Source organism: Chiloscyllium punctatum, chromosome 3 (assembly GCF_047496795.1).
Source record: "Chiloscyllium punctatum isolate Juve2018m chromosome 3, sChiPun1.3, whole genome shotgun sequence".
NCBI classification, from domain to species: Eukaryota; Metazoa; Chordata; class Chondrichthyes; order Orectolobiformes; family Hemiscylliidae; genus Chiloscyllium; species Chiloscyllium punctatum.
Genome location: NC_092741.1, coordinates 140,762,493 through 140,788,623, shown reverse-complemented (window position 1 = coordinate 140,788,623; position 26,131 = coordinate 140,762,493). Strand labels below are relative to the sequence as shown.

General features: G+C 38.2%; 1 protein-coding gene across 1 annotated transcript; it reads right to left on the bottom strand.

Moving 5' to 3' along the window:
* Positions 1-11,758: 11,758 nt before the first annotated feature.
* Positions 11,759-25,068, bottom strand: e2f6 (E2F transcription factor 6). The gene is made up of 5 exons (XM_072561406.1): positions 24,907-25,068; positions 22,285-22,489; positions 18,631-18,789; positions 15,524-15,638; positions 11,759-12,813 (listed from the first exon to the last, which is right to left on the bottom strand). Exons 1-5 carry the CDS (start codon positions 24,950-24,952, stop codon positions 12,607-12,609), a joined length of 732 nt encoding a protein of 243 aa, XP_072417507.1. The 5' UTR covers positions 24,953-25,068; the 3' UTR covers positions 11,759-12,606.
* Between the last annotated feature and the right edge of the window lie 1,063 nt (positions 25,069-26,131).

Genomic DNA, 26,131 nt, shown 5'->3' with positions numbered 1-26,131 from the left:
TATTTTAAAGGCGAGAGGAGAAAATTTACAAGACAAATATGGAGAGTAGTGAGTGTGTAGCACGAACTTTCAGAGGGAGTGGTGAATCTGGGTAGTTACAATGTTTAAAAGACATTTGGATAAGTGTATGAATAAGAAATGTTTGGAGGGACATGAACCAAACACAAGCAGGTGGGACTAGTTTAATTTGGGATTACGGTCAGGATGAACTGGTTGTACCGAAGGGTCTGTTTCTATGCTGTATGCCTCTAAGACTCTAAATTCTGTGTTTTTAACTGCCACATCCTAGAATGTACTGCCAACAGTTGGGGTGAAATGAAAGTAAATCAGTACTCTATTCCTGCAATTAATGGGCATTGCCCTCTGTTCCTACCACAATCTGCATATCACGTATTAGAAAAAAGAATCTAGTGAAGAGTCTTTGCATAATTAAAGCTGTTGATCTTAGTTGAGGTGATGAGGTGACAGTGGGACACACCATTCAAATTATCTGTGATTCTCTACCATGAGCTCCTGCACGCAATAATTTGAGGAATGTGGCACCATCTGCTGACAATCTTGTGTTATGGGTTTTTCTCACATTTTTGGGGATAACAAAGAGAAACTGAGAAATCTACAGGCAAAAGTTTCAAACTCTCACACTGGACCCAGTTGGATGGCAAATGTATTACATTCTACTTTATTAAGGAGCAACAATATGTTGCAACATAAATTAGAGACCGGAGTGACTTAAAACAAAGCTATTTTGTTTGGGTTCTTTTAATTTGATTTTTTACTTTGCAAAAGCCAATCTGTGGTTTTAATGATTGAATTCCAAATCTATTGAAAATGTTATTTTGTATTCCCTTCCTCCCCACTGGTAAAGCCTTCAGCTACATATGGCTCCATTCTGAGGGCAGCAATGTAAAGTGGACTGGTGCTCTAGTGTTAGGTTTGATTCTGTAACTTCTCATTCCACCTTTTGCTTTTATTATCGTCCTTTCCCTCCCTTTTGCACCAAGTTCTCAAAGCCCCGAATTTTATCCTTCTCTTTGCCTTTGTGCTGTTGCGCGATAGCAAGAATTGCCAAGTTTAGAAGTGTAGGAAAAGAAGTTAGAAAAGATTCAATTCTGTAAATGTTTAAACAGCATAGTCAATATGCCATTTTGGATATTAATTTAATTATTCAATCATTATACATTTGATATGCAAATTTGATTGCTGAAAATAATTCTCAGGCATCTATAATATATCAAAGTGTTATGGACCAGGCCACATCCCCTCAAAACACTTCAAGAAAGTAGCCCAGACCCTACCTTTGTTAGTTGTTTTAAGCAGGTGTAAAGTGGATATTCCAGGAGTAATGCAGTTGGTAAAACCACTTAGTTTTAAACAAAACAGAATTTATTTACAAGATTACCAAATGAAACAAGAGAACAGAATACAGAATAACTTAACCTATCTGGAAACCCAACAGATTATCCCAACTTAATGATGCTGTTCCAAATACTTGCTACAATCCCTGTAAACACCCCTTGGCAAAAAAAGGTAAAATCAAACACAGGGTCTTACAGGAGGGATGTCAGAGAGAGGGAGGATCAGCATGGACCTGCTTCTTTGGGTCCAGCAGCTTCACAACTGCCTGACAGCTCCCAGTGTATAGCTAGACCAAACCAGAATAAAGCAGAGCTGGGAGAACTGACCACTCCCCTTACATTGTACAAGTTTTTTAAAAAAAACTTAAAAACCTTTTTCTGAGGCAGTATCTGTTAGCTGTAATCAAATTGGCCCTAAAACCCTTCAACTTAGACCTTTTGGACTCTTTGTCTTTTACGACCTCTCTGAAAAAAAACAAAGCACAACATAACCTTGTTAAAGGAGTAGCATCATCACAAAAGCCAGAAGATAATAATGAACAGTTACAACTTTAGATGTTCGATGATCACAAAATGGAATCTACTCTGGCTCTCAGAAATAACTGACTGAGAATTTCCCTGACTACATGTACTTTAATAATCAACATTAACAGTTGAGGAAAAATGACAATAACTGAGCACAAATGGTTATGAACATCATTATCAAATTCAAATAAAACCATGCCCACCACAGCAAAAAGTTATAGCTGTCTCATGCAGTAACCTACCTGACAACAAAATGTAGACACCACTGTTATGATAGATTTGTGTTGAATCAATTGTGGCTCCCATTCTACCAGAACATTGATCCAAACCTGTCTCGATTATGATAGCTACCTGTTCAGTGATTTCAGTGGAAGATTAAAGCACTATTAAATTACACCACTTGAGTTCTGGTAAATCGGTTTCTATTTCTGCTCATTGTTCTTTCTCTAGTATTTTTCATTCAATTTTGTGGCTCTGGAAACTCTGTTGTTCCTTACTGGTATATTATTCGTAAACGTAAGTATTAAATCTGTTAGCGTATACATGCATAGATTAGTTATATTCATTAAATGTTTTATCTAATCATAGAACAGATACTGTATGACAGGCCACTTGGTCTTGTACCCATGACTTTGCAAGAGTATTTCAGCCAATCTCAACCTAGCCCTTTCCTTACAGGGCTGTAATTTTTCTCTCTCCAATTACCTAATTCCTTTGGAAAATCACGATTGAATCTTGCTTGACTATACTATAAGGTAGTACACATTACAGATCCAAAGACACACTACATACAACCTGCTGATGGGAACAATTTAGTCACAGTTACAAAGTTATGGTCAGATCATACAGCACAGAAACTGACGTTTGGGTCCAAATTGTCCATGCCAACAAGTTTCCCAAACTAAATTAGTCCCATTTGCCTGCGTTTGGCCAAATCCCTCGAAACCATTCCTATTCATGGTCTTCTGATCTACTCTGTCCAAACCCTCAAGATTTTGAATACCTTTATCCAATGTCCTTTAAACATTCTCCTTTAAATACAGTGTAATGTCTCTAATCTACCTACAAAATCCGTCATTCCTGGAAACGTTTTCCTAAGTAATTTTTGTAACCTCTGTAATATCCCTAAAATGAATCAACTGAATTTAAGGGAAAAGGGATATAGCAATTAAATGAAAACACTTTTTTTTAAAAATAGAAAGTTTTAATATATTTGAATAAAAGTACAGTAACTTTGACCCTATTAAAACTTAGAAATATAAAACAACTACCATTTCTAACTTTATTTTGATTTCTGACATTAACTACTTTTACAAGTTTCAAACCTTAAACAATACAAATGTCGATATTCAGGTGAGCATTTTAAGAATGCAATCCTAATTTACAAATATTTACGATTAGATTAGATTACTTAGTGTGGAAACAGATCCTTTGGCCCAACAATTCCACACTGACCCTCCAAACAGCAACCCACCCAGACCGAATCCCCTACATTTACCCCTTCATCTAACACTACGGGCAATTTTAGCATGGCCAATTCACCTAACCTGCACATGTTTTGGACCGTGGGAGGAAACCCACGCAGACACGAGGAGAATGTGCAAACTCCACACAGACAGTTGCCTGAGGTGGGAATTGAACTCGGGTCTCTGGTGCTGTGAGGCAGCAGTGCTAACCACTGTGACACCGTGCCGTCCATGGAACAGTATAAATGGACATTCAGTTTCTGAAACCGCCCCTACCCCCTCTCTTTTTTCACCCGGAGACTCCAAAACGTTTCTTGTGAAATGCATCTTAAACTTGGATATGCTTGTATCACCTACCCCTAAGCTTTGCACCCAGTGACACTGCTCACACCTCGAAAAACCAACATCCTGATGCATCAATCTTTTTTTTCCATTCCATACATGTCTTTTTTCAGGTCCAGTTAGCCAGGGTACAGTTCAGATGTAAGTCAAAAGCACAGGTTTGATTTCTGTTCTGGCTGAGATACGTTTAGGATCTGTCTCCTTACCCTGCAAGAGTGTGGAAGGCATTGCAAACACACACTGATCAAAAACAAACAGAGGAATCAGCTCAGGTTAAAGTATTAGGAGACAATGAGCAAAGGCCCTGCCTTTGGGCAAAGCATACAAGTTAAAGACAAAAATGAATTGTGTCACTTTACTGTAGACAAGAATACTGATGTATCTGCAGCTGCAGCACGGCTGTTATTAAAACATTAAAAAAGGTCACACCACACAGAATTGGCAGATACCAAGTGATTTTATTACACAATTCTGAAGAAATGATAAAAAATACATACTATTGATATTAATAAATCAGTACAAAAAACATCAAAAAAACATTAAATTATAATTGTATAACTCAATAGCAGGCTGTGGCATTAATCAATCATTAAATTCAAAGTTACGAGGAAGTTCATGTAGATAAATTAAGTTGGTAACAACCACAATTTATTTGATAAAGTAGGTAATAAATGTCTGACTAAAGGATATCTTGAGATTTTATGCACAGTGCTATTTACATGTCTACTTATAAGCTGAGTGGCAATTCTGCCGATTGCAAACACAATTTAACATCTGAAAAGAAGAATTCCTGTTTGTAAAAACGGTAGTGTTACAACTTAGGAACTGAGGTATTACCATGCAACTTTACCCTTTTCTCAGTTTAAACCATCAGTGAGTCAGCTGCAGCACTCAATTATTACCTATTGATAGGATGAGCAACTGCTTAACAATACAGAAACCTTAGTACATTTAAGGATAAAAAGGATATAAGTAGGATAATATAATTTCTTGCATTGTGAGAGGTTGATATTTCTGGGCAAAAACTAAGGCAAGTCAAGCATTCTACTGCCCTCCCATCAAGTAGAAGCTTTTAACGAATCCTTGATTTTAAGCTAACAATGGTTTAACACTATCCTTTAAAGTTATGGCTTTTCAAAAAAAGTGTTATGTATACAGTTTATACAATTTATATATTTTAATGATTACTACACTTAACATTTGGGAAACTCCCAGCATCCCTTAGGCTACTTCACTCTGTGCCCATGTAAAGGATTTGAAGTTTTAAGGCTAAATCTGCATTGCTCACGTCTTAGTAGCATACACAAAAGCAATCATGACTCGTGAATTAACTCTACTAACTACAGAAATAACTAAGTTTCAGTATCATTTGGGAGGATACTCAGTCTACAAAGTAAGGCTTTGAATAATTATTGACATGGAGATCGAGTCTTAAGTTTTGATTTCCTCATATTCAAAAAATACTTTGAGGCACAAATGATTGAACTGAAGGCAGTGATGTCCTGACTCAATCTCGGGATGGTACTTTTCTATTTTCATTCCCTTTCAGGGGACTTAACTGTTCTCCATGCGGCACGTCATTTCAGAGTTACAGTGAGATCACAGATAATGCCTGTGATAGTAGAGATGGAGTGGGTGGAAGGCATTTCAGTGCTCAATGCAACAGCACACTGGTGTACCAATGTGCCACCTTGATATCGTGACAGCCATTTGGCTTCTTTAAATTAAAAATATTCCTTGAACAGTTACATTTGATGTTTAAGCAAAACAAACAATCACAATGGCTTAATATAGATTTTATTAACCCAACTGCACAAACTTTCTATTTAAAATATATAAATAGAAATATTCCAATATTGTGGGTAACATTGATGGAATGATCATTATGTTCGCAGTTATCATTGCCCCACACGTCATTTCATGTTAATATCAATCACCAATATCCTCAGGATAGAATTATAATACATAAGAAATTACTATCCATTTTAAGTGAACATCAAACTTAACATCAGATCTCTTAGTTTAGTGGTCTTTACAGGAAAAGGCTAGGAGTTTGCATGATTGTGTTGTGAAAGATCATGGTTAAAGGCCAAGCAGAGAACTGATTAATGCTACTTATTGTGGTTTACAAAATATACAAGATGTTCCAACATGCAACAGTAGGGAAAAATGCCAGCAGCTGAATCCTTCAGTGAAACATTTAAGTCATCGAGGAGGATAGTTACTCCTAAGCAAGGGTTTGAGGTTGGGTAGACTGGAACATTCTGGAAAAGAATGTCTTCCAGGACATGTGGTTCAAGAAGAGCAGGAAATGTACCAGGACTTAGAGCAGCAAAGAACTGCCTAACATTACTGCTTGATGAAAACAAAGCTTGTGATTTTAAAAGGGACTATGGAGGGTTATACAAACAACAAATAACCATTCCATAGAGGGAAACACAAGAATTGGTTTTCATCTTACTTTTGCCCATTATTATTCGGCAAATGATCTTACCACTGCTCCTCCTGGACAATGGTCTTAGTCATTACTTGACTGAAGATCACTTGGCAATGCCTTGAAAAAGCTGAGAGATGATGGCCATCTTTGACGAAGATGATCAAGATAGACTGCAGAGTTCAAGACTGAACAGAAACATTACCAATGCAGTCAACTAATACAGGAGCTCTATAGATAGAGAAAAAAAAGCAAAAGTAGATCTATCATTGGAAAACTAATTTAAAAGCTTCTGAAAAAAGATGGAGTGAGTCTTAACAACTCTTCGAAATGTCCTCCAAAAACCTTCCAATGGCCCTCCTAACCTCCAGTAAAACCCACCTCCACCATCAGTCAACCATTCTACTGAGCGAAAGGTTCCACAACTTGGTAATAATCACACTTTACATTTGTGTTTTCTTAACGTTCTGATGTTCAAATAAATTAATTTTTGATACAATCTATATCTTAAATTGAAAATATTAGCATGAGTATTGGCATAGAATTGTAGTCAAAAAGCATGCCCCTAGGGATGTAACCCATTTACAAAGCTGTGTTCACAGTTCATATCGTGTCACTTTTCTGGGAACCAATGACACTAACTGAGGACCTTCTACAAGGTTAACATTTGCTTAAAAAACGAAGCACCACTTACTAGATTCAATTTTTAAGATAATCTGTGAACAAAAGAAAAGTTTCAGATAATTTTATTATGCCTTTCATGTTTTTTGAAAAGCTGATTCAATTAGATTAGATTAGGTTTCCTACTGTGGAAACAGGCCTTTGGCCCAACAAGTCAACACCGACCCTCCGAAGAGTAACCCACCCAGACCCATTCCCTCTGACTAACGTACCTAGCACTATGGGCAATTTAGCATGGCCAATTCAGCTGACCTGCACATCTTTGGACTGTGGGAGGAAACTGGAGCACCCGGAGGAAACCCACGCAGACACGGGGAGAATGTGCAAACTCCACACAGACAGTCACCTGAGGCTGGAATCAAACCTGGGACCCTGGTGCTGTGAGGCAGTAGTGCTATCCACTGAGCCACCGTGTCACCCCCCAACACAGGTAACTAAAAAAGGGTTAGAGTAAAGCCTGCAAATGTATAGATGGTGAAACTATATTGCATAGACTTTGTTTTGTAATAGAGCTGCTTTGGTGTCTCAGTGCAGGGTAAAGGTAATCTCACGATTTCATTCTCAGTTTTCGAAGAGGGTAAAGGGTCACTGACATAAATTTAATTGAACAGGTAACCTAAGCCTGTATAATGAACAATAAATGGATTTTATTCCAATGTAACAAATTGTCTATTTTTTCTTATGTTATATTGAAAAATACTTTCTGCACAATGATGGGATTAAGAAAAGTCTAATTTTCCAGGTATCATTTCTTAAATTATAAAATCAGTTAACCCTTAATATTTTAGAGCAAATGACAAAATTACACACTTCACAAATTTACAGAATATCTTTGTATATTTTTCATGATACACTTGTCATCTAAAATATTTACAAAAGGCTAATTTTGGCGATTCACATTTTTCTGAAACTGTTCCTCACCAGACTTGCCAACTGGAATACCGACTGATACTTCTGATTTGTGCAAACCCAGATTACAATAAATTGTACAGGTAACCCAGACTACAATTCACAATAAAATAAAATGGCTTGCACATAATTTGTCAAGACATGTCAACTGCATGTCTTCACTTCACTTTTCCTTTGATTTCATAAGCAGGTTTTGACACAGTGGTAAGAAAGATGCGTTATCTATAGTCACTGAAGGCTCCTGCTTTTCAATACGCTACACAATAGTCTCAGTGCAGCATAATTACATACATCAACTTTTGTTCCGGGATAAAATTTTTAACAATTAAAAATGTACAAAAATGCCAATTCATTATTCGATTCAGATACCTATTCAAGTATAATGTGATAATTTTCCGATCTTCACTCCTTCTCTCCCAAACTATTGACTACACCAATACTCCTCCAGTATCGCATTCAAGTGACCATCCCTAATGGGCAACCCTTAAAAGTATTGGTTTTTGCTCCGTCACCACCACTTTCAAATGAGTCAAAAAGTTTTGGTTTCAAGTCAGACACCAACAATTTTAGGTTAAGTGCAATCTCAGATCTAGGTCTGTCTTCTATAATTCTAAGATTGAACAGGACAAGGGAAGTTATTCATCCAAAATTATTTTTAAAAGTTTTTTTAAAAAATAATTTTGGATGAATAACTTCCCTTGTCCTGTTCAATCTTAGAATTAAAGAAGACTGTCCTAGATCTGAGATTGCACTTAACCTAAAATTGTTGCATTGGTTATTGTCACAATGTGATATTTTGAACTGAGCAGGTCATCAATGGTGAAGTGGGGAAAAAAGTGAAATAGAAAATCATCTAGCCATGCTGCTTTCAAAACCCTCAGATTAGATTTGCCAGATCTACTTAGAGGCATTCCTGAGATTTCATGACATAATTTCGCATTTATAACTGTCCTGCCCAGTCATTTTAATGACCTCAAAATGTTTACACTAATTAACAAAAGATAAAAATAAAAAGAAAGAAGATTCACAATACTTCTAAATTTGTCTTTTCTTTACTTCCTGGGCTGCCAGGAAATTAATTCTTGATGAACGTGGGACAATGTTGCAAGGCTGGCAATCTTACTGATGATCAGGTACAGAGCTGCATTAACACCTTAGGACATAAAGGCTTGCTGTATAAAAAATGCTTATGCTGTGAAACTAAGAGTCACTCCTTTTTCATTTGGAGACTTTTTGAAATAATTTCACAGGATGTGGTGTTACTTATTGTCCATAAAATATTCATGGTGAGCTCCTTCTTACCATCAGTTTGGCATAGGTACACCCACAGTGCAGTCAGAGCACTCCAAAATTTTGATCAGACAGTAAAGGAGCAAAGACATAGGACGTTGCTGCAGATGGTGATACTCCCTCCCATTTATTGCCATTACACATCTAGGTGGTAAAAGCTGTGGTTGAAGAGTGTGGTGCTGGAAAAGCACAGCCTGATGAGGGGCTTACACCCAAAATGTTGACTCTTCTGCTCCACAGATGCTACCTGACTTGCTGTGCTTTTCCAGCACCACAATCTTCGACTCTGATCTTCAGGATCTGCAGTTCTCATTTTCTTCTAGGTAAAAGTTATGGATTCGGAAGGTGCTTTCAGAGAAGCCTTAGTGAGTTACTGCTGTGCACCTTGTGGATGGCAACTTTCATCATTGACAGACAGTGACAGCACTGGTGATCAATGATGGAAGAAGTGAATGTTTGAACTATGAGATAGTGTGCCATTCAAGCACACTTTGTCCTGGTTGGTATAGAGCTTGAATGCTTGAACTGCACTCATCCAGGTAAGTGTTGATCATTGGGAAGCCTGTGGTGGTAATGCCACTGAATGTCAAGGGGAGATGATTGGATTCTCTTGTTGCTGATGGTCATTACCTGGCATTTATGTGGTTTGAAATGTTACTTGCTACATAGAGGCATTGATATTTCTATATCTAAGGAGTTGTAAATTGTGCCAAACATTAAACAATCAGAGAGTGTCCCCAATTCTGACCTGATGGAGTGAAGATCAGTGACCTCCAACAACCATACCAACTTCTTTTGTGGTAGGTATGACTCTAGTCAGCTGAGTGTGCAATTGCCATTGATTCCAGTTTTGCTCGGGTTCTTTGATGCCACGTTCAGTCCAGAGCTGCCATGAAGTCAAAAATAGTCACTATCACCTCACCTCCGCAGTTGTGATCTTTTGTCTATGCTTGGCTCAATGAAGTCAGGAGCTGAATGACCTTGGCAGAACACAAGGATGCTAAGCATGTCAGCAGGTTAACGCTGAGCAATTTCCACTTGTAATACTTGTAATGGCACAACCACCCATCAGCTGCTCATGATCAATATTAGATTGATAAGACAGCAACTAACTGATTTAAATTAGTCTTGACTTTTGTGCACAGGACATAACCTGGACAATTTTCTATTGTCAGGTAGATGCCAGTGTTGTAGCTGTACTTGAACAGCTTCTCTAAAAGGATATCAAGCTCGGGAGTCTGTGTCTTCAGGACTATGCTGCAAGGACCCATAGCGTTTTCAGTATCCAGTGCTTTCAGCCATTTCTTGATATCACATGGAGTGAATCAAAGTGGCTGAAGACTGGCAATGTAATGCTAAGAGCAAGGCAGAGATGGTTTATCTACTCTGCACTTCTGGACCCTGCTGTAAATGTTTCAACTTTGGTTTTTGCACTGATATACCTCACTCCTCCATTATTAACAATGGGGATATTTGTGCAGCATCCTCCTCTTGCCAGTTGTTTAATTATCCATCACCATGAACGACTGGGCGTGGCATTACCGGAAAGCTTAGGTCTAACTGTTGGCTGTTGGATTCCTTAGCTCTGTTTGGCATGTGCTGATCATTTTGTTTGGCATGCATGTAGTCCTGTATTATAGCACTACCAGGCTTACATCTCTATTTTTAGGCACATCTGTGCTGTTCCTGGCATATTCTCTGCATTCTTCATTGAACCAGGATTGACCCCATTGTGTAATGTCATGGTAGAATGGGAATATATAAAGATTACAGATTGCTGACAGCCCAGAACACCTCATTGATGCCCAGTTTGAGTTGCTAGATATATCCTATTTAGCATGGTGTTAGTGTCATGCATCATTATTACTGCGAACACAGGACTGTATTTCGATAAGATCTATGTAATGGGTATGCCTACCAATACTGTCATAGAGAGATGTAACTGCTACAGATATGATGGCGAGGATACGTTTAAGTAGATCTTGCTGGCCACCTCAAGACTTGCAGTAGATCCAGGCTAATAGTTCTAGCAGGATATGTCCATTTCAGTCAGTGGTGGCTTGAGCAAGTTATTCTGGCAATGGACAGAAAAGTCCCTCACACAGGGTACATTCTTAGCCCTGTCACCTTCAATGCTTCTTCCAAATGGTATGCAACACAGTGGAATACTGATTCATCAGCTGAGGGAAGTGGAGCAGTAGGTGCAATCCATAGGAAATTTCCTTGTCTATGTTTAACCTGATGTCATGAGGTTTGCTGGGATCCAGTATCAATGATGATGACATTAATTCCCAACTGATTGTAAACAACTGTGATTGCACTTCTAGTGACACTGTCCTGTTGGTGGAACAAGATAGACTAGGGATAGTGAAGGTGGAATATCAGACATTGCCTGTAAGGTGAGATTTGGCGAGTATTATTATGTCAGGCTGCTGGGACAGCTCTCTCAAATTTGGCACAGGCCTTCAGTCAATAATAAAGAAAATTTTGCATGATAGACCGGGCTGTGTGTGCTGTTATTCCCAGCGCCTAGATTGATGTCAGGTGATCACATATTGTTATGATAAATATTATTGATTCATAATCAAATTAAACCATACAATGATTTTATCTAAAACCCGTTCAGTATCTAATTTTGGAAATGCAATGGATGAGGAAGTAAGTAAAGGAACCAGAGTTAACTAGTCCAGCTTTTAAAAACATCTGAAGATAATGTAGGAAATCAGCCAAGTTCAAAAACTAATGTTAAAAGAAAATACTCTGAAGATCAAGTAGTTTAATGTTATTGCCCTAAATATGATACACAAGATGAGGCTTAAAATAAAAAATACTCAAAATAACTTGAGCATAGAATTTTTAACTGGAAACCAATTACAAGCTCAGAGCTGTTTGAACTCCTAATCATTACTCACTGATTCTTGCTGGAATCGCAGAAGTTGAGGAAGGAGAGCATTCAACATGGCTGAGGTGTCAGCCATGATGACATAATCAAATGGTCTCTCAGCTCACTCTGCCTCAATTCACACATAATCATTTAAGCAAGAAAGCTATTAACATGTATACAAACATATGAAAGCAAAACAACATCATTATATTCTACTGGGACTCAGCATAGGGAAAGTAAGATATATTCCACAAAATTCCTGAACTGTAGTAAGGTCAATTAGCATACTGAATGAAGATCCAAATTTTCAACATTTTCTTAAAGAAACTGTTTGTTGTCACATGAGTTAAATTGTAACTGAGGTAAACAGCACAGGAGAAAGTGTTACCACAAACCACACGGATTGGGTTCAAACCTACGTCCCACTGGAATCGACCTGTCACTCCCAGAAGAAACAAAATACAGTTATGAATTATGAAGTTGCACTGTGTTGTTTAAAATGGCAATACTAAAGAGAAATGCATTGTTAGATTTTGCAGATTCCTATTGTTTATAAATGAACTATAAAATCTACAGTTATATTATCATCTAGTCTTCTACATTTGACTTCATCAAAATTCATAAAATATACATGGCAATTTCTAAGTAAGTTTTCTATCATCACCAAAAAACTTACCAATCAAATTTTTAACATGCAACAATATGAAGTAAAAATGTTGTTCACTGCATCCAATAAGATACACATAAAGCATCTTCACCGTCCTCAGGTGGTATTGTCACTGTATAATCTGTAGCTGCAGAAATCCCTTTATTTTCATTGGATTTGTCGTCTGTACCCTTTTTAAAAGGTTCTTCCAGGTTTTTCACCTCACATACAAAGACATCAATTGGTCCTTCAGTACTTTTTAAGTGAACCTGGATAGTTTCCTACACAAATAGAAAGACCTTTTTTAGAATTCTGAAAGGGATTAAAATGCAAATGTGATAAAGAAAGAGAGATTGTGGCATGAAGAATTTCAACTTTGAGAATGTTCAGGAATCCGGATGTAAATTGAAGTTGCGCTGTTTCTCCCAAGTTATGACTCAAGTATCCACTTAAATTAATTTCAATAATAGCAAATATAAAATATTCCTTAAAACATTATGATGGAATGTTATTTTATCTTTTTGTATTACAAAAAAATCTTGGTATATTTAACAGTGGTAATCTGTTGTACTTTTATTAATATTGTACAACTGGAAATTGGCTTAGCAAATAAAAAAAAACTTTAATAAGAGTTTAGTCCACCAGCTAAGACTAACCTGATTTTAAATTAGTGAAAATAATTTCAAAAATTATACTGAACTCAGTTTAGTAGTACACGACTCACCTTTTAGTAAAGCAAGTTAAATCTCAATATCTAAATACTATTAGAAGTTGTCTATTCATGTTGGTGTACAAGATGATTAGGGGGTTAGATAGGGTTGACAGTGAGAACCTTTTTCCATGTATGGAGTCAGCTATTACAAGGGGGCATAGCTTTAAATTAAGGGGGGGTAGATATAGGACAGATGTTAGGGGTAGGCTCTTCACTCAGCGAGTCGTAAGTTCATGGAATGCCCTGCCAGTAGCAGTGGTGGACTCTCCTTCTTTATGGGTATTTAAGCGGGCATTGGATAGGTATATGGAGGATAGTGGGTTAGTGTAGGTTAGATGGGCTTTGATCGGCGCAACATCGAGGGCCGAAGGGCCTGTACTGCGCTGTATTCTTCTATGTTTTTACACCAAAGAAAAGCAATCATAATTTCAAGAACCTTCTCAAATAGGTTCAACTGATCAGCATCTTCATTATTTCAAAGGGTGAGGAGCTTGTGTAGGCAGGATATGCTGCCAGCATGATTTATATTAAAAAAAACTTTAAAGATTGTGAAAACAAAGTTTTGCTCAAATGTAGCTTGCATTTAAAACTCAAGGTAGTTTGGCTGATTTCTGGATCAGAAACTCTGGGTCACTATTTTAACTCAGGCCATTTGCTACTTTTTGTTATTGAAAAGGAAAAAAAATGTCAAAGTCAGCAACAAAGTCCCAGTCTCATAACTAACTATAGATTAAAAAATAACAAGTATTGGATCAGAAACTTCTAGTTAACCATGCATTTTAATCTGCCTGCCACTTCATTAATCTGAAGTGTGCGCCCTTGGCAGTCCACAATGCTGGACAAACACATGACTCCTCCCCGCAACCACCTCTCCATTCCTACAACTCCTCCAAATGTTCCTGTGATCAATCACAGGTATAAGCTTTTCAGTCTAAAAGATAACTGATGACAAATGTTTACCTGAAATATCAAATTTGAAAAAGGCAACAGAAACAAGCACCAAGCAGTATACAACAGTATCTTTTAGATTGCACAACTTGGGTTCTAAACCAGTTTAATTGGGTATAGTGAAAAATCTTTCCTCTTGACATTAATATTCCAAGAGAAATTAAATTTACAACGAAGTCAATTTTAGCTCATTCTAACTTCAAGTAGCTTGAGTTTAAAACCACAAGTTTGTACTGTAGGTTTTACGGCTAGAAATGAAACTTGTAAGCCTCTTGAATTTAACTGATACTGTCCCTCATGGGAGGAGTAGCACCAGAGCACCAATTCCCTCCAGCAAATGAAAACTCTTGCCAGGAATTCTCTAAATATTCTGCCCCGCTCTACAGCTGCCCGTAAGTGAACATCCTGGAGGAGGGTGCAAGAGCACCGTTTTCTCATCACTTGTACATGTAATATTGGCATGAGCTCTTCGACATTGCAGTGATGATGCTAATCTGGAGATGAAAGTATGAATCCTCCAGTTAAAATAATAACATCAGAGATTATAATCATTCCACTTCTATTTTTTGCTGGGAATAATTTTTGTGTTCAGTCAAGCCATCCATCTCTGTACTGCAAAACAGAACATATTATCATTCTTAACAGCCAACATCTGCATTACTGACTCATCAACAAATGTGAACTCCAAGTCATTGTTAATTTTTAGAACTTTTGCATTAAATGTTCAATTTTTAGAAAAACATAATGCCTTTCCTGTTCTCTGGGCTACATATTTCTATGCACTTGAAAAGACAGTTGGCAGTCTGCTCATAAACTACTCCCATTGTTTCTCTTAATCAGCCAATAGTATATGCAGGACACCAATCAGTGGAGGTGAGCCATTTTAAGTTGCTAATTCAACAACACTTGAAAGTTATGTACACAGTCCAAATCATCATGAAAGCCATCCTCCCATCCATAGACTCCATCTATACTTGTTGCCATGGTAAGGCTACAACATCATCAAAAATCCCCCACCCCCCAGTAATACTCTCTTCCATCAGACAGAAGATACAGAAGTCCGAACACACATACCAACAGATTCAAGAATAGCTTTCCCCTGCTGATTGGACCTCTCCAATTTAAAATCTAGCGTTCATCTTGCCTTTGTGCACCTGCTATGCAGCTGTAACCCTGTTCGCCTCGCTCTGTCTAAACACCTTATGATCTCTGTTCTTGTATATTATGATCTGTCTGTACTGCTCGCAAAACAAAACTTTTCACTATACTCAGGAATACAAAACAATAATAAATCAAATCAAAGAAACTGAAAAGGTTAACATGCATCTTACCTCTTTAGGAATAGGTACCTCCAATTTGGTTTCTTGGGGAGCTTTGATTGCAATCACAATCTGTTCTTTGAAGGCTTGCAGGCTGTGTATGTCTTGGTAGGTTACATATGCTAATGTATTCCTTTGTTAAGTTGAACAAATTGAAATATGTGGAAAATTTATTCAGGGACTTTCACTGATTCCAAGATTTATTTGAAATTCGACATGAAATCACTTACTTCTACAACTTAAGGTGAATTGAACAGAATACTTTGGATGGTGGAAATCTGAAATAAAAACAAAGGGCTGGAAAAACATGGTTCCAGTAGCATCTTTACAACATTTGTACTTTGTATCTTCAGATTCATTACAATACTGAATGCTTGGTTATCTCAAAACACTGAATTAATAATACCACAGCTTTCTTTAAATGCAAATATACCACTAGCTTCTTCTATTCTTTAGCTAGCTACTGAAAACATCTTAGCTGCACAAGATAAAATGCCAGCACAAATATACACTTTGAAAAACTAAACTATTTAGTAGGACTGTGCTCTCTGAGATGAGAGATGTTCCTTCTGATTAAATGGCCTCCAAGTCTCAGTGCTGCTCTTACAAATCAGCTGACATGCTCCACTATCTGAGTGTGGAATACAGCACGTACCCTCATCCTGTTATGACATCAGTAAAAATTATTTATCACTGTTGGCTTTTTATTAAGAGGCCAATGTCTTATTGAGAGGAACAGAAAACATCATACTGATGCAAAAGAAGGCATCTTTCTGTGCCAAGATCTTTCTCTATACACCCTTCCAACCTTGCTTCATCACCTCACAAAGCCTCTCTCTTCAACTCTGCTTTGCTTGCCTTTTCCAACAAGTCTTACAATTCCAGTTGTGACTCAAAACATATTTGATGGACTTTACTGCATGAAAAAAATACATTTGTTGTGAAATGAATGGAATATTTTCAGTATATACTTCCAGATATGATATAATAGAGTCTGATCCACATTGAAGCCCGGTCTATGCAGTTAAATAATATGTCTTAGCTTCAACTTTACAAGCATTCCAAAAACATTACATAATGATTTTAATTTCATATTACATCAGCACATGACCTACTATATATGCGCCACATCAGAAGGTAGACCAAACTGAACAAGAACAAGAACATTGGAGATTTATTTTCAAACTTCTGTCAGCAAATACTTTCATCCTATTGGCAGGTACTGGATTTTAAACTTGGTCTTGTGGTGACAGACCAATTACATGATCTAGTGGTGAACTCCATTAGTTTCACATCTCATTCAATAAACATCAGTATAAAACTGGCTCTGTTAATACAATTGCATTTTCTTCCTAATGCTAATCTCCACACTCTACAAAGACCCACATCACTCATCACCCAAGCTGACCGTGACAAAGTACTGCATAGAAGACCAGTCACAAAGTCTATTTTGCTTGTCGTAATATTCCTAGAAACTGTGGCTATTTGGAACTCTAACCCTGAAATATCAAAGCTCATTATAAGAAAATAAAGCATCAGGAAAAGCAATTCTCCCGATGGTATTCTAACTGCAGTTTTCCTTCACCAGACCACACCTCAAGGCTTTCAACATTCTTGCAATCCAAATCACATGCTTTATTCACATTCTTCCAGATATTTTCTCATTATCAGCTACCAGGGAGAAGCTTGAGAGGTTGTCATTCCTGTGCGTTATGACTGGTTAAGCAGACATCACATCCAATTATTCAGAGCATGCCTTAACCTGGTCAATATCCAGGCAAACATAAAGCAGCTATGAAAATCTACTAGGTACTATCACAAGATTCGCTTCTTTCCGAAACACATTATTTCTTAGCATACTGATATGGAGCCTCAAAAGAATAACAATGTACATTATAAAAGAAACCTACTCGTACACTTAACTTTGATAAAAAATTAAAATGCCGTTCACCACTTCTTTATATATAAAGGTTAAACCAGAGGCTCACATCTTATACTCTGAAACAGACTGTAGTGTTTAATTAAACAATTTAAATGAAAATAAACACTAATTACATCAACCAGTTGAAAAGTAATGTTAAAACTGAGAACTGTCCTCATGGCTGGAAAGTGGAAATTTACTTGAACCATGTAGTAGTACAATCCAGCCATTGAATACCTGTACCCAAAGAAGCCAATAACTGTGTTCTATTTTCAAAGGTAAATGTTTGATAGTACAGAATGTAAATATTGCTCAGTGAGACTGAATTTGAAACTTTTCATCTTCTCATCAGAGCAAGGACACAGGAAACAGTCTTGAAAATCAAGACACCATTTTATACGACATGAGAAGAGAGCGCTGATTGGTTGGGTCATAATTAACAATGGAGATGCAGGAAGAACATTTAACTGGCAATCTTAATCCTCAGATTGGGCAGGTAAATTCTGATTGGTCAGGGCACTGCCGTAAAGGAGCTGTGTTTGGATGTCTCCACAGACTCTACTTTTGAAAAAGGTGAAACATATACACAAATATATAAAACAGGGTCCTGAGTATTTTTATTTTATATATAGGGTATGTATCTATATAGCTTCTAGCACACACAAACATAACACTGTGGGTATCATGACGATCTTGAATTGGTGAGATTGACGGTATACAGTACCACAGACTTTACCGAAGCTTGACTGATCACTTGAGGGCTGGTTCAATAGACTATACCTTCAGTTGGAAGGTAGCTGCGACTGATGCTTGGCAGTGAGGTAGCTCTGCCAGATGGAGTTTCTGGGCTACGTGTTCCTTGTGCCACCTAGAGAAAGTGTTAGGAAAGACGGCTAGTCAATTACGACACCATGCTGTATTATACCGAACATGTTGCACCTTGTAAAGATGATTGCAACTTCTGATGTGATTATGTTACTTCTCTTTGAGAAATGATTTGGTATCTATAGGATGCAAATCCTTTGTGGGATTTTTCTAGCTATAAAGGGTTCCCAAACTGATATTCTTATAGATGTAAACTTGTGTTTATCGAATTCATCAGCTTCAGACTTCACAGTTACTTTTACAAATTGACATTATCTCAACAAAGTAAGGAATTTCTGAGCAGAAGTAACTTCCTTGGTAATTAAAAGGATATCTTGCAGTTTCTTGATCTTCCGTTAATGTGCATAACTGATGAGCACAGTCTTTGATTAAATCATCTAGCGAATTTTCTACTTTTGTCAGGTCTGCCAGTTCTTTTCTTAATTTGCGAGACTGGGCTTCATATGCTAGTTTTTCTTGTGGATTCTTGCCTCTATAATCAGAGAAAAATATAATTTCACACTGGCTTGTACAATAGGCAGTAGTTGTGATTTCAAACACAAATGACTAGAAGAGAAAGGCCAACAAATTGGATGAGGTTGTAATTACCTCAAAAGGCAAACAGCTTTTCAAACACAACATCTAAACTCAAATCAGGAAAAGTATCAGTGATAATGAAATAAGTAAAAGAAAGTCATCTGAGACAACAGTTACATGTTTTCCAACAGCTAAAATGAAGCAAGACATCTGCAGTAAATAATGAGGTTGGGTAATGTGGTGTCATTATTTTTAAAAAGGCTGTTGTGAAGAATCAGGAACTATCGATCAGTGAAGCTTATGTCAGTGGTGGGTAAGTTGTTGGAGAGGATTCTGAGGGACAGGATTTACATGCATTTGGAAAGTCAAGAGCGGATTAGGAGTAGACAGCATGGCTTTGTGCGAGAGAAATCATGTCTTACTACTTTGTTTGAGTTTTTAATGAGGTGACAAAGAAGATTCATGAAGACAAAGTGGTAGATGTTGTCTATATGGACTTCAGCAAATGTTAGACTGGTTAGTAAGGTTAGATCGCATGGGGTCCAGAGGGAGCTAGCAAATTGGATATCAAATTGGCTTATAGGGGACAGAGAGTCATAGAGATGTGTACAGCATGAAAACAGATCCTTCAGTCCATCTCATCCATGCCAACTAGATATCCCAACCCAATCTAGTCCCACCTGCCACCACCCAGTCCATATGCCTCCAAACACTTCCTATTCATATGTCCATCCAGATGCCTTTTAAATGCTGCAATTGTACTAGCCTCCACCACTTCCTCTGGCTGCTTATTCCATACACATACCACCCTCTGCGTGAAAAAGTTGCCCCTTAGGTCTCTTTTATATCTTTTGCCTCTCACCTTAACCTATGTCCTCCACTTCTGAACTGCCTGACCCCAGGGAATAGACTTGGACTATCTATCCTATCCATGCCCCACAAGATTTTATAAACCTCTATAAGGTCACACCTCAGCCGCAACATGTCCTCCCAACTCCCGTACTCAATCCTCTGATCAATAAAAGTAGAGATTTGATAGGACCTGAAGGTTAACTTTTTCACACAGTGGGTGGTGCACATCCGGAACAAGCTGTCAGAGGAACCTATAAGAGATGTACAGCACAGAAACAGACCCTTCGGTCCAACTCATTCATGCCGAGCAGATAGCCTAAATTAATCTAGTCCCATTTGCCAGCACTGAGCCCATGTCCCTCTAAACCATTCCTATCCTTCCAATGTGCAATTTGTTTGCCTCATTTCCTTACATTACAAAAGTAACTTCAAAAGTAATTAACTGGCAACAACAAGGTTTGGCATGTTCAGAAGTCATGAAAGGGGTTATACAACTTATTTGTTTGCATCCCGAGAAATTTCAAAAGAATTTAAGAAAGAAGCAAATTAACTGGAACGAAGCCTTGAAAGTATCAGTTTCTAGCGATATGTCATCAGACAGTGGCAAAAACAAAGCACATATTAAGTCAACTTGGCAAAGTCCATGAAATGCACATAAATTTCAATTTATACAGCAACCAAATTATGGAGTGGAGAATTTTGAAACAGTTCTAGTGAAAAGGATAGGACATGAAAAGATAGATTTATGGTGAACTAGCTTGTGTGATTGATGAAATGAAAGCATATGACAATTTTCAAACATAAAACCATGCTAAACATCAAGTTCCCTGCGGGTGTTTGTGTCCATATGCAATGTCCAATGTTTGGATGGATTATAATGATGTGAAGTCATGGGTTTATAATATGTGGAATACAGCTCCCCATGGCCCATACAAACAATGTCCCTTATTGGTGTGTGACATGTTCAGATCCCATACAAGTGACATGATCAAGATGTGTTCGTGGAGAAATAACACATACAGAGCAGCTAAACTAATGGATTCAACATACCTTGTTCAACCTCAGGATGCACACTTCAAGTCATTCAATGATAACGGTCACAGTGAACAGGTGGATGGTTGATTCAAGGAAAAACCTTCACAGAGAGGAAATAAGTATGCTGCCCTGGTTGAGTTTTTTTGTGGTTTCATTATCAAATTATGGGGTGAGATTTTTGTATCACATATCATCACAGTATTCAAAAAAATGCAAAATATTCAATTCAATAAATGGGAGAGCAAGATGATTTAGTAAGGAGGAATGATTCTGAGAGTTAAAGATTGGCATCTGATCCACAGTGGGATCTCATAACAATACCATAATCAAAGTGACTCAAAATGAATTTAACTGTGTTGGATGCTGAAAACAATGAACTGGATGATTTTTAAAAAGCTTCAAAGATATTTTTGGATCATTAATTCATTCAATAAATTATGTAGTGTTACTTCAATCCAAATTATCACCATTTCAAAATGGTGACCACATACAACAGTGGTTCACACTTTATACTTGTTGTTAAGTTGTATTGGAAAGATTTTCGGAAGCTTCAAAAGGTCAACTAATATGTCATGGTCTGCAGCATTAGCGCAGTTGGTCAAAAGCTTAATCAATGAGGTAGGATTGTAGGAATCTTTTCAAGAAAGCAAATCAGAAAGGTGAACAGATTTAGTAAAGGAATTCCAGAGTTTATGGCCGAGACCATGCATTTGGAATTAAGTACATAATGAAACTGATATGTAGCTGTAATTGCTAATTGGTTCCTAATTTTAGCAGAATTTTAAAATCCATTTTTATTTATCTTTTAATATCCTGTTCAATACTTTACTGTCGCTTGCTGAAATTTGTGTTTATTTTTGTTGCCACATGATCATTATATGTTTTTAACCTGATTACATAGCCATCATGACTATTTTGATGCAATTTACACTGCAATTCAATCTTAGAGCTGCAAACATATTTTGTGAATAAAACTCTACTATTATTATAAGCAGCTGAAAGCATGTCTAATGACAGAGCAACTAAAATTGAGGATAGTCAAGAGGCCAGAATTAGAGGAGTACAGATATCTTGGGATGACTGGGCAGTGTCGGAGGTTACAGAGATAATAAGGAATAGGTTATGGAAGGACTGGAAAAGAAGCATTATTTTAAAGTCAAAGCTATACTTGACTTACATATACACATTAAGAATCTGAATGGAGTTGTTTTAATTACATTTTTGCAGACTTTAGCAGCAGACGGTACAGGACAGAAAATAAAACTTGCATTGAACCAATTCAAATCTGGATTCAGAGCTTGTAAAAATATTTACAACAGTTTCATTGATAAAGTGGGTTTTCACTCATAAGCTGCATTCACCTAAAAGTAAAATGAAATTTAAATTTATATTGAAAGTTATTTCAAGAATACAAATATCAGTGAGCTCTGAAGAGTACTACATATTATGTTCTTGAGAGCCCGCCTTTTCAATTACCATAAAATGATGTCAAAGATACATTTGAATGAATACCAAAGAATCTTACAGAATAAACCAATTTACAGGTAGTGTAAAATTGACTTACATCCATTCAATTAAATTTTTGGATTTTTTTCTCACAAGACGAATCCCATCAAGTACATTGGTGATATCGTAAACCCTTCTCTTTCGCACCCCAAGCATCTTTGCAATATCGTTCATGTCAAGGACACCATCAGGTGCCTCATTCACAAGTTGCATAAATTGTTGAGTCAGATGCACTAGGGACACATCAAAACGTGGTTTCTTTGCTGTTACAAAACAGGAAACCAACATTAACCTTCAATCTTCAAAACAGAAATACTAGCATTATTGAAGTATAATTTGATATAAATGTATTATTAATAATAGGAAACAAAGAGAAACATATCAATATTCATAAAACCTACTCCAAAAATGCTATTTAGATATAGCATGTTAATATTGTGGAACTAAGATATTTGCTTTAAATTTATGTTATTTTAGTAATTTTACTTATTGGGCAGACAGTACAACAATTTGCAATTCTTATTTCTTTCCTAACCCTAAACTTTAGCGGTAAAATATACCAAAGAGTGTCTAATGTATGTCACGAAAGCAAATTTGATATTGAGTCACATAAGGAAATATTAGGAGATAGTGAGGACTGCAGATGCTGGAGTTGTCAGAGTCGATTAAGTGTAGCACTGGAAAAAGCACAGCAGGTCAGGCAGCATCTGAGGAGCGAGAGAGTCAGCGTTTCAGGCTTGACTCTTCATCAGGACTGGGGAGGGGGAAAGAGGCTGAAAAATAAATGGGGGAGGTGAGGCTGGAGGAAAGGTTGGGGTGGACGATAGGTGAGCAAAGGGAGGAGGTGATTGTGATAGGTCAGTAGGAAGTGTGGAGCAGATAGGTGGGAAGGAAGATGGACAGGTACGTCAGGTTAAAAGGGCAGTAATGGGGGTACTAAAGCAAAAGAGTCGAGATGGATGGGTACAGGAAGGTGGGATTAGTTAGTGCGTATGGATGAGCTGTTCCCTGAACCTTTCTGTGAGTTTGCTTTTGGTCTATCAAAAGTAGATAACAACACATCGAGAGCAACAGATGCAGTAAATGAGGTTTGAGGACATGCAAGTAAATCTCTGCCGGATTTGGAATGATCCTTTAGGGCCTTAGGTGAGGTGGGAGGGAGGGGTGGGTGTAGGTTTTGCACCTCACACCAGCAGGGGAAGGTGCCACATGGGAGGGTTGGAGAGAGTGTGGACCTAACAAGGGAGTCAGAGGAAACAGTACCCACGGAATGCAGATTGGGTGGAGTGGGAAATATATTTTTGGTGGTGGGATCTGACTGTAGGGCGAAAATGGCAGAGGATGATACGCTGGACGAGGGGCAGTTAACTAGAAGTTTGATCAGAGAAGCAGATTTTAAGGAGCATGTTAGAAGACAGAGGCATGAAGGCACTATGCCACAAAATTACAGAATTGGGATCACACAGTCAAAAGACAAGACTGCTAATAGTGATATGACTGACGTTAGTGATGCACGAGCTATAAGCATCAGTTGAGTTCAGAGATCTCAGAATAAATTCCTAATAAGTAGCAGGAACTATGTGCTAAATTAAAACAGTGTTGTAAAGGTGATAATCTAAACTAATACCTGAACCACATGCAAAGTAGCCTAGTAGATTAGAAGCAAGTGAGCAGATTAAGTTGGTGAACAGGTGGTTAAGGGTGTGGGAACCTACTACTTCAGTGGTTTCTTGGTGCCATATATGTACCTGCCATCCCAGTTTTTAAAACCTTCTGTATTTTTGTCTTTTAAAAAGCCCCTGCTTTTACATGGTACCACGGGTTCCATTTTCATGGGCCATCTGCACTGGTACTGGGTCAGGGCACAAATGTATGATTTGGACGGGAATCAACTCGGACTAAATAATCTGAGAGAGTAAATCATCATCAATAACTTTCTTTCAATAGTTTGGAGTGACATAGATTTAGGCATTGTCATTTGCTTTGTGTGCATTCTAGAAAATACTTTGTTTGCATGCAAATAATATATATTCAAGCATAAAATTCCTGACAATTAAGTGAAAACATATTACATCTTGAAAATCTAACCAAATTTTTAAAATAGGGTAGACTTTTGTCAAATTAAAACTAAGCAGCGAATGCATCAGAATTACTGGAGGCAACTGTAACTTGGTAAACATTGAAGCGTGCTCCCATGTCCAGGACCTATACAGTGCAGAACACAAAGCACTCAAAATTTGTAATTTATCCACATATCGCATGCATCCTTTAGCCTGGACCCTTTCCCACACTCAAGACTTCCATTTAATTCCCGTGGTGATGAATTTCAATGGAAACCTATTCTTGCCAAGATTCGATTGCACGGTGGAATAAACATTGGTAAACCGAGTTCTAGACGCGTGCACGCGGATCCCTCTCTCTCTCTCTCTCTTATAGCAAAACATAAAAATGATTTTGGTTTGTTTAATGGGGGTGGAAAAGGAGGAGGAAAGGTTGCCCGGGAGATGTCTGATCGAGGCCCAAGGAAGAAGCAGTGCCATCGTCGTGCTGTGGAAGGACTGAGGGCGTTACATCTAAACACAGAGGGGGGAAGACAGAGGAAGGAATGGACAGACAAAGACAATTAGAGAGAGGAGAACAGAGCATGGCCTTGTGTCAGGACTCAGTCGGTCAGACTCACTGTATTTGGGCGCTGAGGTTACACGGGGGATGCTCTCGTCCTCCATTGCTGGGGGGGGTGGTGGTGATAATGGTGGTAGTAGTGGTACTGAACCCCACCCCACCCCGGCCCACTTATGCACGAACCCCTCCAATACAGAACCGCCCCCGTTTCCCCCTTCCTTGCTCCTAACCACCCCCACTCCAGTCTTTCTTTTTTTTCTTTTCCCCCTTGCTCCTCTGCTGCTATTCCCCCGCCATTCACGAGGACGCTTCCACGCATGCCCAAACAAAAAAAAAAAAAAAATGCACCCCCGGGCGCATGCGCCACCCCAGCCGCTTACCGGCATTCCGACGCATGCGCTACCCCCCCCAGCCAGTCTGCCGGCAGTTCATCCTTCCAGGCGTGCAAAGCCTCCCCCGCCCTCAGATATGAATATTGATGAGCAACGGGCGGGCCCTAGTTCGTGGGCGTGCCCTCACGGATAAACGACGTACCGACATCATACGCAAAGCTTTGTGACGTTGGGTAGAAGTATCTATTGAGTAGCGCTGTAACTCGCCGGGCGTGGTGGCGCGCGCCTGTAATCCGGCGACTCGGAGGCTAAGGCTATCGGATTGCTTGAGATCAGGAGTTCTGGGCTGCTGCGGACTATGCCGATCAGGTGTCCTCACTAAGCTGGGCATCGATATGGTGTCCCCGGAGGAATCCGGGATCACCAGGTCGGGTAAAGAGGGGTGAATCGGCCCAGGTCGGAAACGGAGCAGGTCAAAGCCCCCGTGCCCATCAGTAGTCGGATCGCGCCTGTGAATAGACGTTGCAGTGCAGCCTGGTTAACACAGTGAAACATAGTCTTTTCTCAAAACTACTCTTGACATTTTTCATTCTCTCTTATTAAAATTATCATCATTTCAATGTTACTACACTTCAACTGCACTAAATACAGAGAAATATTGATGCATAAGATGCCATTAAAAATACACATCAAACTCTAGAATTCAAACTCGGATTCAAATTTTCATCAGCTCTGATTTACACTGCTTATATGTGCCAAATTGGCTAGTCCGAATGATTGTAATAATTTTGTATCACATGTAAAACAGTTAGGTGTTTCTGAAGAAAATAGCTTGTTTAAACCGTTTAAGCTGTTTCAATGTTACTGCTCTCTACTGTTCCCTCGTTTTACTACATCAGAAAAGTTGATGTTAGAGCTGTTTTTCTAGCAGTGATGCACAGGGAGCGCTAA